Below are 16,981 nucleotides of genomic sequence, written 5' to 3'. Positions count from 1 at the left end.
TCCATCCTCTCTTAAACCTATACTCTCCTCCCCACCCGTCCTCTTCACTGCAATTGTCTGTCTGTTCCTTTCACTCAGTTCCACTCCCACCCCCGACGTCACCCCTCCTATCCTGTTGTCTCTCAGTCAACCCCCCCCAATCTTAACACCCACCTGCTTCCCATACCCCCCCCCCCCCCCCCCCCCCCCTCTTTCCTCTCCTTCCATCCACTCGCGTCCCTTCTCTTTTATTCTCTCTCCCTCCCATCTTCTGCATCTTCCTTCCTCACTACCTGCCACCTGTTCCACTCTTTTTGAACTTCTCTCTCTTCATCCATGCTTTCTCTACTCCACTGATGCCGGAGTTATTAGCCATTTATCTAATAGGCTGTTTTTTTGGTGTTAGTCCAATAATACCTCAGTTTGCAAAGTGGCAGTGTAAAATTTAAGAGAATAAAGGATTGAAGAGATGGGAAAAAAAGTCTGGTTAACATAAATTGCTCATTTGTCTCTGACAGACAAATGGCTGTTTTGATCTGAAACGCACAATCAAAGTGCCTCCAACTTCCCAAGTTTTGTGTGTGTGTGTGTGTGTGTCCAGAGGCTCAGCTAGGTGGTAGAGAATCATAAACGATTAATATTTCATTTGAAATCTTGATGACTCTTAATTTCATCATCTGTGTTTGCAATATAAGACCTGTTCAGTGCTAGAGCTGCAATGAAAGAAAAAGGACTGAGAGAGCTCAACCATTGTATATGTTTTAAAAAAGGAGGATCTAAACACTGATGTATTGAATTTCAATTTGCTACCTAAGTCATCACCAAGTCTATGTTTACAGTTATTCCATTGCTATTATAGTGAAGGTAGGTGTTACAAGGTAAGGTCAGTTTCTTTCTACTGCGACTATTTAAAAAGATTTCTTTATTTGTATGATTATTTCACTGTGACATATCCTTACCCTTTATTGTATTACAAAATAATAAGCAAATACAAAATATGGTGAGTTCTATGAATTGCTTGGATTTTTGAGGAAGCGTGACACTCGGTTGCTGGGAGCCACGGTATTGTGCATTGAGTATTCAGGAGAGGACTTGGACTGGAACAGTGCCATTTCCCTACATGAAACGTCCACTGCCCTTAGTTATGTGGGAGCAAATTGATTTGTGTGTAAAGTAGTGTCAAAGTGAATGGAGCTTACACCCTCAAATAGGCCTGAATCTTAAACACCTCGTGTCACAGACTATCTGATATGACGGGATTAATTGCCACAAGTCAAATGTCAATGTGTTATGCTGCACATCAGCAATGAAATAGGCGGCAATGCATTATCAATGAGGCCGAGTGTAAACACAGCAGATGTTACCAGGAAGCCAGTCAATAGCGGATGTTTCTCTCTAATGAGAGGGCGTAATTGCAACAGGGAGGGAACGCAGTATCCAAAACAGCAGCAGATGCGCCACGGCATCTCAGCAAGAAACTCCAGAAGTTGTTCGGCGGTATTAGCTCTCTAATATTCACTGTGTGTTCACTTATCTGAGTGGATAGTCAAACTTTCCCTTTACCCAGAAACTTTTAAAAGGGTTTGATAATGCATTCAGGGCATCTAATAAATACTAATGACAAGACCAGACATTCGCAGGAATGGCTCTTCTCTCCAACTCATTATTCTACAGGGTTAGCAACAAGTTTAGCATGTGAAGACATACAGTATAATTCTTTTGTGACATAGACAAATGATAATGGCCTGAATTGCAATCAAGAGATCTTTCTAGGCTAGTGGTGCACTCTGTAAGCTTGATAAACCTAAAGTATTCCTTAGCAGTGAAACAGAACACACTGGCACGCTGAAACGGCACTGGGCCACTGCCCTATTAAGTTTACAGCATGTGTTTTGTTGCTAGAGGCTGCAGCTCTGAATTGTGGTGTTGATTATTATCATTATTCTGCGACAATACTCATTGTATCCATTCTCCTCTCTTGGAACGCTAAATACAGATATTGTGTACTTTTGTTATGCAGCTTGCTGGAGTGCTGTCTGCTATCACAGAGTTAGACTTTTATTACAACTTTACAAGGATACATCAGCCACACATAAGTACTGCAGCATGCTGGCCAAAATCTGAATTTGTGAAGTGATCCAGTCACATAATAGATAGTTTTCTATCCCCAGAGAGAGAAAGAGAAAGAGAAAGAGACAGGCAGACAGAAAAGGAGAGAAGGACTGAAAGAAAGGAAAGAGCAAAACAAAAAAAATAAATAAAAAAATCTGATGAAATGCAAAGATTACGCGCCTGACTCCACAGTAGGCTCAGAGCTCATCTCAGGTGTGCAGTCTGCTGAGAAGACTCCCACATACAACCTAACCCCACCACTAACCTTTCTGCTTGGGCTGCTATGACTCCTACAAAGTTACCCAGTAAACACACATTGTCTACAGGGGGAGATGTGACATTTATCTTAAGCTGCATGGGTGGCATGAGGCTTTTTTGTTTTGTTTTTTCTGTGCGTGTTTTTCTGTGCATGGTTGTGTTGTCCTGCTGTTTAAGGGGTCAACTTGGGAGAAATGTAGCCCATAGAGGCTAGTAGTATGCCAATGTGCAAAGCTTGTAAGGAATGTAGACAAACCACACTCATAAACACGGTCGAGGTGTAAGACAAGCTGGACAGCATATCTACATTCTCTCACACATACACTGGCATCTGTGCTCAGCCACCAGTACATGCCTGCTTCCTGAATGTGAAGGGTAGAAGAGTGCTTGGCACAGCTGAAGCTGTTGGTTCCAGGCAGCCGTTGGAAGCAGCGGAGTATTAGAAGTAACTTTAAACTTTTCATCAAGTAGAGCACTTAGTTTAATTTTAGGTGTATTTGTACTATAAATATTCTTAAAGGTAAAACAAATTCACAGCTTTCCTTAAAGGGGCATGCACATAATGGACTTATATGAATGCAGAATTACCACTGTATTCAAGACACATGCACGCCCAACGTATGTTAATGAATCAGAATCAGTCTAAATTAAAAGGCACCTTCTAGCTATCAGTAATTAGCATATTACCACACCACCATTTCTCTATATAGGGAAAACTCTGTTGGAGTGGCACAGCAGTGTAAAGAGCTGTCACTCAATGCAAAGACATTAAAAATGTAGAAAAAACTTCACTGTTACTGAATTGCAAACAATAGTTTGAGAGGCAGCAGCCAGATAAGGCAGATTTGGCTGGTAAACATGTCATTGGCACAGCCACTTGGAGCCAGATTGTGAATCCTGTATACAGTCTGCATAACTGTTGCACCACTACCACGCAGTATGTCCCTTACAAAATAAAAAAAAAGGTGGTAAATGTGTAGATCTTTGAAATTGATTGTTATAAATCCCCACTGCTGTGCCAGGTGCACATCATGTTTTGTTTCTGTCCACAACAGGCTGTGATGTAGTGAAAGCAGAATGCCGCTCCCTGTGCCACTACTGACCTGTCAGGCTGTGAGGAACACTGAGCAGGCTGCCGGTTAACCAACTGCATATATCACGGTCAAATCTGATGGGGGGAAATTAATCGCTGTCACATTCCAATTTGGAAATTCTGATATAAAAGCTGCTGTTATCCAAAAGTGGAAACAGGCCAATTTTATTTAAATTTGTATTAATAATTTCAATACATTTACGATGATGATGATGATTTATGCATTATAACATATTAACTCCTAATTTCATAATTAGTAAATAAAATATATATTATTAACAGTTTGCCCAATTTGTTTTATTTAAAAAAAATAAATAAATAAATAATTGTGGCTCTAATGTAGTGTTTACATTGAATAAATATTGACTATATCATTTTTTTAAGACCATGGATTGTTTATGATTTGTGTGTATACATGGTCAAAGGCAGTTCTAAATTTGAATACAATTTACAAATTTAGGTGGGAACATACTGATGATTCCTGGATTTGTGCTTAAAACATTTGTACGCACAGTTTGAGAACAGAGTTGTGCGTACTCTATTTGTGAATGAAGCCCATTGTCTGTAGAGCACGGTTGCATATTCATAGACGGGGGTCTGGGTCTTTGTCCTGCTCGCAGACCTTTGATAACCCAAAGCAGTGTTTGTCAGCTTGCACTTGAAGAGCTTTGTTTTTTTAATGTCAGGAAATAAAATAGACCCTCAGCAAAAATATATCCTTATAGCGACTATGTTAAAATTATGGAGAGCTACTCTGTGCTGTAATGACAGAAGAAAATATTCACATTTTTTATTTTTAGATTTTGAGGTATAGATGGTGGTGGCAGAAACTGGACAAGTTAGTTGGACTTTTGGACCCAATTTGCAAATATTTGGAATCAGAACACCTGGATTATTGCAGTAACATGCTCTGCTGCCCCACAGTACCCCTTCTAATAATAAAGTAATGTCCCTTTAATCACTGATTCAGCTCCCTGCAATGTTGTGTCTTGTGGAAATACCATTGCTTGTCTATTGAAAGCTGCAATGTACAAAAGTGCTTACTGAATGCTTAAATATGATTATTAAAGGCAATTCTGTGGAGAGTTTAAACAGATTGTTGTTGTGAGTGTTCACTGCCACTGCCTGGGGGTGATAAAGTACCTCAAGTTTCATTCAGGTGAAAACTCAGTCTTTTGATGATGAAATGCCAGAGTGGACATACTGCCCGACTGAGGGCTTGAAGACAGCTTTGGTATTTGTTGTAGCTATGATGTTGCGGTTTAAGGTCAAGTCTCTTTCTCTGTGAGTGCTTGGAACAGATGTGTTACCTGCCATAGATTGTAAAGCTCTCGGCTGTGCCTGTGAGTGGGCATCAAACACATTAATTAGTCACAGGCTGAACTTCATGCTCGAAAATATCTTGGGTGCTCAGTCAACCCTCCCAAGGTGAAGTGCAAATGAAACATAGTTTGAACATATGCTTTGTGAAAGGTTGTATTCTCATTGATGCACAAGAGCTGTGTCCAGATGATTCATTTCACTCAATTAGCCTTGTTTTTCCACCGGGATTTATAACGTGGGTTAGATAGAACTCTGCCCCTTGCAGTAATTTATATGAAATAGTAACATAGCAATTTAATTAAAAGGGAAGATGGAGAAGTTGCACACCCACTCATTTCTAATCAAATCCCCTCCAAGAATACAGTATGCTATCTACACCAGCCAGTGCTTCCTCACAAGCACAATATTGTTATTATGATTATTCTCTTATGACATTGTCTTGCCTAAAGTCGAGTGTGTGTGTGTTGTGTCTTTGTGTTTAGGCATATTAGTATGTGTGTGTTAGTCCTGCATATGCATGGCTGCATGTGTGTCTCACAGCGCCTGTGTGTCTTTGCACAATGACAATGTCATTTGTTGTGAGGCAAATGAATTACTCAACCCAGAGCTGAGTTTGACAGTGAGGTCTTCCATAATGCTAAAGCAGAATGTTTGCTAAGCTGTGATAGGGCACAGTCCACTTTTACATTTTCATGTGGCATACTATTAAAAGAAAATCCATATTGGCAACTTGCCTTTGTGGCACTATGACAAATAAGCAATTCTATAAATGCAGGGCTTAAGTTTGGCCTGAGCAGTTTGAATTTGAATTGAACTTTTTGAGTGACCCAGTAGCTAAATGGTCACTGCACATGCCACATAACCGAAACATCCCCGGTTCGATTCGAGCCAAAGACCTTTGCTGCATGTCATACCCATCTCTCTCCCGTTGTTTCCTGTCTGCCTCTTCACTGCCCACTATCCAATATAGGCAAAGTGCCAAAAAAAAGCTTTAAAAAAGCTTGTACGCCTGCATTCCTAAAGCATTTTATCTCTGTTCCCAAAAGCAGTTCTTGTTAGAAGTAAGGAGTTCTTGGATTTTCCTTATAATAAAGGAATTTTTGGCTATTCTAATTGTACAATTCTACAATAAGGAGTTGGGAGCTCAATATTAAAACCATTTGTAATTAATTGTGATTCACCAGTTAATTATTAATTCACTGTAGTAATTGACATCCGTTGTTAATTTGTGAAGAATTTCAGGGCATTTGTGGAGCTGTATTGCTTTATTTCAATGAGTAATTTGCACATTGCTCAGAGGAATGGAGGAAATATATATTTTGCACTCAGGGATTGTTGCTATGGAATAATAAGGCAGCTGCCTCTTGTGAATGTAAAGATGTCTGTTGGCCATAGAAACATTTCAAGAGCATCTTCTGTTCTGACATCTAGTTTGATTGTTTATTACATATATTTAAATACAATCTATATATATTCTATATTCTTGGCTTTTATCCATTTCAATAACTCTCTAAATGTTTTGTTTAGTTATGGCATAGTCCTATTATAACATGTGAAATTGGCTGCTCTGTAATTGGCTGTCATTTCCCAGAATTACAATTGGCTGTCAATTGACCAATTGGAGACAACATCCCCACTGCAAACTCTGTCTGCTTTCAGTGGCAGAAAAACAGAAAAGCGATTACAAGTCTGCAACTTATCATCGAAGCAGTTAATTTAACTAATTAGGTCATCATTATCAGTTAATTCAGTGTTCATCACATCTCATTAGTCCATCTTTCTCGCCCCACTCTCTTTGTTTTGTGAACTTCTATTATTAAGTTAAATTACATTATACACTTTACTGTTTATGCTGAGCTGACAATAACAAACACATTGAATTGTGAATACATTTTCATTTGGACAAATTCATATTAAGCTGCCTTCAAGGTGCTGTTGGAAACATCCAAATGTTTATTTCATAATGCATGAACGAGCAAGTGGGTAAAAATAAATTTGGGATATTCTGTGATGTGCAGGTTAATTAGGTTTGACATTTATGACACAGCATAAAAAAACATGGTTTATCAGTTGATGGTTACAGGTTTTTTTTAACTTAAATTTGAAGCTTTCTCAGAAATTGGATTTTTTTGTTTGTTTGTTTGTTTTAAAATCTATTTTATATGTGCGTGGGAGTTTACTTAGAAGCTGTGTGGTGGATGTGAAGAATCTGTATTACTCTGACAACTTATATCGATATGTAGTGATGTAGTAGTGATGGGTATCGTTAAGACTTTAACGATACTGCTTTTCGCTTCGGTTCTTTAAAAATACTCTTATCGTTTTTTTTCATTATCAAGTAATTGCTGTTTTGAGAAATATATAATATAATATGTATATAAAAATATATAATATTTGTAAAAAGAGTAAATTCAGTAAATGCTTGTTTTATAACTATTAACGGTTAGCGTGTGTGTGTGTGTGTGCGCGTGTGTGCGCGTGTGTGCGCGCGTGTGTGTGTGTGTGTGTGGAGAGAGGACAGAAAGCAGAGACAATGTGACCAAAAGTTACACTGAAACATAAAAAAGATACAGATAAAATAATTGACCATAAAAATATCCTGGGTTCTTGAAATTTTAGAACCAGTTCAAATTCAGAACTGGATTTCGAGGGCTTAAATAACTTAAATAAATTGTTAAAAGACATTTAATGGGAGCTGTGCGTGTGAGAACAAAGCGTGTTAATGTCAAGCCCATCAAGATTCACCCACTCTAAGAATAAAATCATGGTAAGTCTAAGCAGGCAATTCTTTATGTGGAACTGTCATCAGCTTAGCCTATATTTTGGGAATTATGGAAATTATTGGATGTCCCATGATAGACATACACCAAGTAGCTTCATTGTCAAAACAGGTGGCGAGCATTAAGTTGGCACTGAGCTATTTTCCCCTTGTAAAATGGTTAAACATGAAAACAGTGTTTCCATTTTGGTGTCCCTGAATGCTTGACTGGGTGTTTTATTTCAGTGATGTTTGATGAAGATATAGTTGGTCAGGTCTGTCACGTTAGTAGGTTAGCACCATATTGACTTTCACATTTTGAGCAAGTTAAAGAACAGGGTTCAAAAAGAGCTTAGGAGGAGTGCTGCACTCCTCGTGTCAAACAGCTATAAAGGGACCACACGCACATGCACGCACGCACACACACACACACACACACACACACACACACACACAAGAAAAGTGGGTCTCCAGGAATATAAAATCTATACACGTCTTTGATGATGTGGTTGGATCTTGCTGGTATTGAAGTCAATCTAATTTACACCTATATCTTATATGCTTTTGGCTTAGGTCTACTTGGCTCTTGCAGTCATGTGACTTGAGCAGGTGACAGATATTTGTGCAATCAGTATTACATCTGTACACCCTAATTAAGACTTGCTTTTAAGTCAGAACATGGTTTCTAGACATGTTCATTAATGAAGACTTTGGATCACCTCAAATTCTCTTGGAACATTTTAATTGGATGTGATAATAGGCAGTATGACTTTTTAGGCAGACAGACATTGCTTCTTTTTTTTTTGTTTAAAATTTTTTCAGCCGGAATAAACTCCTCTTTCCCCTCCGAATGATTTGGAACAGAAGTCATGTCCCAGTTATTCTTCTGGAGTTATTCCTGTGGTGCATCTGTGGCTCGCTCTACATTGATTTGCAAAGAGAAAAGATAGATGTGCATGACTGTTCTCTTTTGTTTTTGTCATTTACTAGTGTGAAATGGAGAGTCATCTGTCTATACCTGCCATAAAACAAATCTATTATTTGAAATATTAATTTAGAAACTGACAAATGTAATTCAAAGTTTAGCTCAGATACCTTAATGACCAGTTTTCTGTTTTTTTCTTACAGCTCTCAACTAAATCAAATAGGCTACACAAAACACTCTAAATGAATGTAATTTTAAATGTTGTGACATTAATAACATTATTAAATAACAGACAAAATCCTTATTACCTTTGATACAAATAATTCTGAACCTACTGAAAAAACCGTCCTTGTAAAAAAATAAATAAATACATCTGCTTTAAACTTGCATCAGGAGATTATATGCATATTTAAACTGTAGATGCATTTAAAGTGATCACAGCAATTAATATATACTGTCAATATTTGAAAGTGCCTGCATGTTCAAAAATATTTTTTTGATTAAATGTTAACATGATAGGGAATGCCAAAAATGTTTTTTTTGTTGTTTTTTCAGAAATCCTTTAGGCTCACTGCAGAGTTTCTTAGGCAACCATATCTCACAAAACCTCCACCCACTCTCTTACATTTTGTCAGTTTTGGAAGCAATCATTTATTTTTTCCTCATGAACTGCAGTTGAAAATATCTGAGACTCCTGCATCAGCCAGGGAGTAGATTATTTGAGTTGTAATGCCACAACTGCATCACTTAGTGTAAATTAAACCTCCTGTGATCTCTAACCTGCCTGACTTGTAAACTACTGTACAGAATATTTACATATTTCTGCTGTGTGTCTTTAGAGGACGGTCATAGGGAACTTTTTCCAACGAGTATATATTTAAACAATGAAGCATTTTCTTTGTTTCAAACTTAAACCAGACACTGAATAAAGCGATATGACAGTGCGCTTGTTTGCTAGCCGCAGGAGTATCCTCTTGTTAAAGCCTGTTTGAGGGAGTATGACCGCTTGTCACCTACTGTCCCCCCTACTTGGCTAATGAGGAAGCCCCCGCGCCAGCTAGGACCAGAATCTTTCACACACAAACACAAAGAACAAGACAACATTTCATGACATCCTGTCACACTGTTACAGCAGGCCAACAGATGCTTCCAGGCCTCTCTTTGTTTATGTTGTTTCTCCTCCGAGCCTGTACTTGTATTTGCCTCGACTTTGTTCTACTAGTGCCAATTGTTTGCTTGTGTGTGTGTGTGTGTGTGTGTGTGTGTGTGTGTGTGTGTGTGTGTGTGTGTGTGTGTGTGTGTGTGTGTGTGTGTGTGTGTGTGTGTGTGTGTGTGTGTGTGTGTGTGTGTGTGTGTGTGTAACTGGGTATGTGTGGATGCCTGACCCTTGTACCAGAGAGTATTCATAGAGGTTTGAGTGTGCAGTGCAGGACAGAAAATCGTTGCTTTTTGCCACTCAGGTCTTTTCTTGCCTGCCTATTGGAGAAGGCCACAAAGGCCCAGACAGCGTCTTTGAGGGGCACAGGTTCCTCACTCTCTTTTTTCCTCCTATTCATTTTCTCTGTCATAGTGCCTCCCCCACTGGCTCAGGCCAGGCTGGTTGACAGGAGTGCTGAGGCTCAAACAGCTCAGCTCAGCAGATTCAAGCAGGGAAAAATAAAGCGTCCTCATCATGGACTATTCTCTATGGCTCTATGGTGCCACTGCTCTCTTACAGACTGAAATCAGGACAGCTAGAGACTCAAGGGGTCTCGAAGATTTCTGATGCCTTGCATGAGTAAGAGCATGATTTGCTGGGAATAGGCACAAAACAGTTGAGACGTCTCCAGAAATGAATGGTGACAGTGATTGTTAGAGGTATGTTTTTAAAGATTGTTCAGAGTAATTGCACCTTGAAAGTGACACAGACTAGATTGGATAACATGTGGGATCTGATGGCCTTTGTCCACGTCAAGCATCGCTTGTACAGAAGATGGAATCTAGATGAGTGGCCTGATAGTGTTCATGACATATTGCACCTGTTAAAGTCTGACATTTAGCCAACATGGCTTTTGAAATGAACTGACCTGAGCTAAAGATGGTGGTGTTACAAAATAATGGATTATACAACTTTCTTTTTGAACAGTGGTCGCCTCCTTTTTTCTATTTTGTGCTCACAAATATGACATAATTCATTTTCAGGGTGATTTTAAATATCAAAAACTAATTTTATTTTAAATATTCTGTGGAAAGCCACTCTTTCAGTGAAATGTATTGAGCTCTACTCAGTTGCCAGTTTAAAGTAAAATTTGTACTGGTGTATACAATATATAATATAAATACTGTATATAGCATGTAGTATATAAAAGAAAATTTATAAAATACTAAATAGGATAAAATATTAGGCAAACCCTTTTAATAATATATTTAGGTGTTTAAAAAAGTAAAACAATATTTGTTATACTCAATTGAAATATTTCATACATTTGAACAAAGGTTTAGAAATTAGACACCTAAAAACTACTCAGTGAAACAATTCCTAAAAATGTGCAGTAAATGATAATTTAGGGAAAAAAATATTTTTCCAAGAAGAAAAATAATATATAGAAAATTAATCCTCTTACATTAGTAAAATATAAAAATGTAAAATATAAAAATGTAAAATATAAAAATGTAATATAAACATTATTCAATTTGACTTGCAGTACATAAAATTAAATTTCATATCATTCATTATTCTGATTTCCTTTTGTTCTCCATAGAGTTACCCGCCTTCTGTTTCTTTTGATTTATAGAGACCTCTTTGGAGCTTAAATACATTTCAGAAGAACTTAATTCTACTGAAAGTAGATGTAAAATGTTTGAGAGGATTTATGTTCAAGTTTTTTCTCAAAATTACAGTTACACCTGTATGTCATTATGTACAACACAAAAACATTTTTTCAAGTCTTTTTTCTCACCAAATATAAAAAGTCCAAGTACACAAGGTCAAGAAGTGCATGCTTTTTTATAACTGAATTGTTACTCTCAATGGCAGATAGACCTTTATGTGAGCTCAAGAAATTCTTTATTTCCATTTTAAACATTGTTCTGAGGGTCTTTTGACCTCATTTTAAATAACTAAGTTTTTACTGTAGCTGAATAGAGATAGGACATTTTATAAAACATGTAAGACATGTATCCATCAGTCATACATTCCTTTAAGAATTTAGCACAAATCCTTAGCTTCAGAGCTGAAATCTGTTGTACTAAGGACCTGAATTGGCAGAATAGAAAGATTACATTACCCAACAATTTATGCTTAAAGTGAACTTTTCACCAGCTCTTATTCTATGAATTCTGCATGTGGGTGTATTTAATGTGGCGAGCCAGAAACAGGGTTACCATATAAAGTGTTTGCCTTATCAAAGCCAGCTTGGGAAATTAAGATTTTTTTATGTCTATGCCCATGGCCACTGCTGAGATGTACAACATGTTTCGGATTATGTGACAAAAATAAGTGAATCCAAAATTAAAAACAGGTAATTTATTCATCTTCATTCAGTGTTATTATGAGTGTGACACTTCACAGGAGAAGAAATTCATCTCAAATCCACCTGACATTATCATATAGTGTTCTACTGTGGGATTTCAGGCCCTCTGCTCTCTGCAAGAGAAAGACATTTCTGGGGAGCCTAACACTGAAAGCTTTTTTACTTGGAAAGAGTTCTTTTGTGTGCATTTATTATGAACCATGCTCTTGTCCCAATCTTCTTATTCTGTTGTAAGTTCCTCTTTGAAATGGAATTTCTCAAACGTCCCTACTTATCAAAAGGCTTTTGCATAAGGAAGCCCATTTTGATCAGACTCTGCTTCAGTCCTGACACACTACTGCTATCTCTCTTCCTCTGCTACTTTAAAATAAGCAGCTCCTTTTGTACTAAAATCTGCCTTCATTTATTTTGCAAAATGTAATTGAATTAGTTTAATTAAAAGTAACCATTATGCTCATCATATAAATGTTACATTTCACATGTCAGTTGTTGATCTATTGAGATCTAGTTTGTCAAGGTTAACATCCTTCCTTTGATCATTGCTGTAAATGTTCAAAATTTTGTAAAATAATTGATGGTGATTTTTTTTCTATACTTTTGGTAGTAACATTATTTACCATGACATTTCTTCATAATGATATGAGTTATACATTATTCAATTATTTTTAACATTTAATGTGATTAGTTAATAAAAACATTTTAATTAAATCCAAACACAGCATGTATTTGAACAAAGGGTAATACAATAAAATTAGGGTATTCAGTTTGATCATTTAAATTAATAATTAGGATTTTTTTTTGATATTTCATGCTTACACAGAATAAAACAGTGCTGGAAAATGTTGATAAAAACAGCTTTACAAGCTTTATCCTCTTGTCACTTTGAAGATAAAGTAATTTCATTTTATTGTCATATGTGGGGTGGAAAATGATCATGCACTGCTTCAATGAAACATTTACTGGTACACTGTCTTCCTCAAGCTTAAGAAAAAACATTATGGCAGAGTTGTACATTGAATTATTGATCAGCTAGCATCGTTTGTTCTGGGTAATTAAGCTGGGAGAGTTGGTTGGAATTGATTGTTGAAAGTTAAAAAGAGAACAAAAGGTCAGAGTGAACGCATCACTGAAAGGTGTTTCTACAGCTTAATAATATAGAATGTCATCCAGCTTGATAGATATGTGGTTGATTTTATTTTTACTTGTGCAGTGGAGACATTACATGCCAGAAAAGATAAGAAAGAAAAGAGGAACGATAAGAGAAATTATTTTTTAAATTGCACACAAAATTGTCAAAAAGTCACTTTTTGCCACATTTACTTTTATATGAGGTACTTTGAAGACATATCTCATCTATCCTCAGTAATCATCACTTCTACCATACAGCTTTCTACTTGCTCTGAAAAAAATCCAAATATTTATTTAAATTATTAGATGTTGAATAATGCCAAAAATGGCATACAACAAATAATATTTTGAAGCAACCACATAATCAATTATAATGAAGCAAAACTATACATTTGTAACTTCAAGTTTGATCTCAGAAAATCCTGTGTTGCAACAAATGTACATATTTATATGATTGTGATTTAAATTTTATGTTTGCTGTAAGAATCCGTTTAACAGATATTTATGAGCATATTAAAATGTAATCTTTACAACAGTTTATTTTCACAAATGTGTCAATAACATCCTATAATGACTGTAATATAGCCATTTTTACATCATTTATTCGCTCATAGTATTTTTTTTTAACAGCAACTTATATGAGTTTCGCAAGTTCCTCAAAAAATACAGAAAATATGACAACATTTAGCGTTTGAACACAAAATGGTGGGTCTACAGAGGCAAATGCAAAATAACTGTGGAACCCTAAAATGGCTTCAGGTTCAGTAACCAATAGTGTGATGCATGGCCCTTTTATAATAGCCTATCACAGATCACTGTGTAACTTACTACACCCTATAGTAAGGAACCACAGTGCACACTGATAGGTTACTGGAAATTGCACCCGAGGACCCCATTGGCCACAGCGCTCAAAGATAATTGACAGCAGTACGCCGTTACTAGGCTGAGCAGCAGAGTTGGCATACTCTTCGAACCCCCTGTGCTATCTGCAATGGTAGGGTGGTGTTATTATTGTGAACTGCTTAAGGGCAGGAAACAACGGTAGTGTGTTTCATCACTGTTTGCAGTCAGTGATATACTCCAAAACTGTACTATACACTGTCCCAATGAGAATTACCTCACCAAAACAAACGTTGCCACTGCTTTATCCATCTAGTGCAATTCTCCGTTGCAGAACTTAACAGTCCTCAAGAGATTTTCCCCTTAAGAATATTGAGACATTTGGTGTGTTCAAAGGCGCTGTGGTCCCATTGAACATGGCTGCGCCTCACCACACTCCACGCCAAACCTGAGAATGGGGACGCCATGTGCAGTTTCATGGTCCCCACTAGTGATGAGTTGTTCTAGGGCACACACCGATCCACCCCCAAGAAGCCATAATTAGCTTTTCCAACAGCCATTCAGGTGAGTCTGCACAGCTCTGAGGGAGGCGGCCATTGTTTGCTGACAAGTGGAGTTCTCTGTCTCCCCCTCTCACTTTCTCTATTCTTGGTGCAAATGGATGGTATGCGGTGTGGCTGATTGGAGGTGAGAGCCATATCGGTCGCTGGAGATTCACTAATGCAAACTCAAAACTACTGTGTATTCACTATTCACAGTCAATGCCCACACAGTAATCAGATAGCTGGCCAACTGACAAGCAGCAATGGAGTGGAATGTGGAGAGTGGAGAGAGATGGATGAAAGACAAGGCAAATGCAAGCCTTTGTGTTTGCGTGTGCTCGTGTACGGCTCGCTCAAACAATGCGGCTGTGCATCTAGTCAAAGTACAGCCGACATATTGTCAAAAACTGTATCTATTATTATTTTTCCCCATTTTCTATTCAGCATGTTTAATAACCAGCTAATTTTCTTTTCTGGCCATTAATTCATTGATGCGATAACTCTGAGGGATGCAGCGCTCAGAGAAAAGGCTTTTACCAAAGTGCACATCTGAATTGCACCGTATTTGTCATGTGTCTTTATACTGTATAATTTCAGCTACCAAATTAATTCAGAGCTGAGCTCCTAGTGTCAGTCAGGAGAATTGAAGAAGCTAAATGAGTGGATATTCCAGCCCAATAGAGGGGCTAGTGTCATTCCAGGTTAATTAAATCCCTGCTTTGAGTCTGGCGTGAACATAGACCTCTTTCAGGATGATAACGGAAAACTCTTTAATTTCAGCTTGGATGTCACTAATACAATTACAATCTGATCAGTTTCCCACATTAAGCAGCAAGACGGCTGTGTAAAGCACATATTCATCAATACACACAGACCCACACAGACCTGGCTTGTAGACAATATAGATAGAAAATTAATGAATCATTTAGGTAGTATCTAGTATCTAGTATCTAGATGAACTGTTCCAGATAAGGGCTAAAAAGTAACCCTTTATACTAAACAAAGGGGGTTTGCCACCTTTCTCATCTGAATCATCACATATCCCATACTTTGGCCACCCTTTGTCTCCCCCCTGCTTGGAATATATGCCTATACACAATGCAGACTGCGCTTTGTGCCAAATGAGTGTTTACTCTGCCTCACAGCCCGCAGTTGCTATGAAATGCTCTGTTAATTCTAAGATGACACTATAGAAGTTGGCTTTCTCTATAATTATAATGTCTCACATTATCGTGTTTGTAGCATGCCATTTGAATCTCTTAGTGTTCGTTTTTAGTGGAATTCTCGATAGGAGATTAACAAAGCTTCACTGTTGGTTATCCCTCCTAAGGCTGTAGAATAAGATGCTAGTCTCCCGCTGATTTTCTCTCTCAGCATCCCCTCATGGCGCCTCATTAAGACACAGAGAAACAAGCGCCTCCGACCTAACACTGCAGTAAGGCCAGGCCCAACATGGTGATACTAGAGCAAATTATACAACTCACTGTGTACTGTGGCCTTCAACAGCACACTGGTTTGCTCCAAGCTTGTTTTCTCAGATTGTGTTCTGTGTCATTTAGTTTTTTGGTCTTTCCAGAGAGGAAGACAATGGGCGTGTGCAGGGTATTTTTCTGCAAGAGAGAGATTTGGGGATAAGCAGTAGTTTTCTCATTAAGCAACATTTGAAGGTCAACTCTACACTGCGTAGGGCACTAGTGAGAAGCCAAATCATTTTATTTTCAATATGAATAATGCAATGACAGTGTCTCTCTTAGACATTTTTTAAAATCTCATTCAGCTCCCATCATTCAAGTTCTAGTGCTCCAGTGCACATTTACAGAAGTCAAATACAGTTAAATGATTGTTTTCAATCTCGTGTGCATGAACTGTAAATATTCCTGTTATCCAGTAACTTGCTTTAGGTTTTGCATATTCATCAGTATGGTACATTATAGAACATGTGAGCTAAATGTTTCTTGTTTTTTTTTTTTACATGCACTCTTCTCTGCTACTTGTTTTTTACACACACTTCATTTTGACTTTGCTGAAATGTTGTTGAAATATGTACATGTCATTTCTTCTCTATCATATAATGAACACTGTTTCTTAAGACTCCAGTAATACTGTATTGTGTTTTACAATCTGCACTTTTCAACAGTTTGTTCTGTTTTTTTGTTTGTATTTTTGTGCTTTTTATTTTATTTAGTTTTTGTTGGTGTCATGCTATTGATGCACATGTATGTTTGAAGAGAGAAAATTCTAAACCAAAATATGGCATTGTCTGTTTCTTTTTCTTGTTCTACAGAGATGTTGAAGGAGTTGAACCAACAGCGCAGAGCGAAAGAGTTTACAGACCTGAAAATTAATGTTGAAGGCAAAGAGTTTGAAGTCCACCAAAATGTTCTAGCTTCCTGCAGCTTGTATTTCAAGGACCTGGTGAAAAGGTTTGCCTTCGCTCCCCTCCCACCAGCTGTTGATCCAATCTGTTCTTTTCATAGGGCGCATTTGTGTCGCTTTTTTTTTTCCCTTCCC

At 37.6% G+C, this 16,981-nt stretch overlaps 1 protein-coding gene across 2 annotated transcripts in view; it reads left to right on the top strand.

The window, feature by feature from the left end:
• The window catches only part of LOC133997421 (kelch-like protein 29), a 215,909-nt gene that overhangs the window by 128,872 nt on the left and 70,056 nt on the right, over nucleotides 1–16,981 (top strand). For both annotated transcript variants that reach the window (XM_062436992.1, XM_062436993.1), the window contains exon 6: nucleotides 16,755–16,893. In XM_062436992.1, the coding sequence (XP_062292976.1) occupies nucleotides 16,755–16,893 (139 nt within the window). The remainder of the gene's footprint in view (nucleotides 1–16,754; nucleotides 16,894–16,981) is intronic.

This window comes from Scomber scombrus, chromosome 17 (assembly GCF_963691925.1).
Source record: "Scomber scombrus chromosome 17, fScoSco1.1, whole genome shotgun sequence".
Classification (NCBI taxonomy): domain Eukaryota; kingdom Metazoa; phylum Chordata; class Actinopteri; order Scombriformes; family Scombridae; genus Scomber; species Scomber scombrus.
Note: the sequence above shows the minus strand (reverse complement) of the source record. Positions and strands in the feature narration are given on the sequence as shown.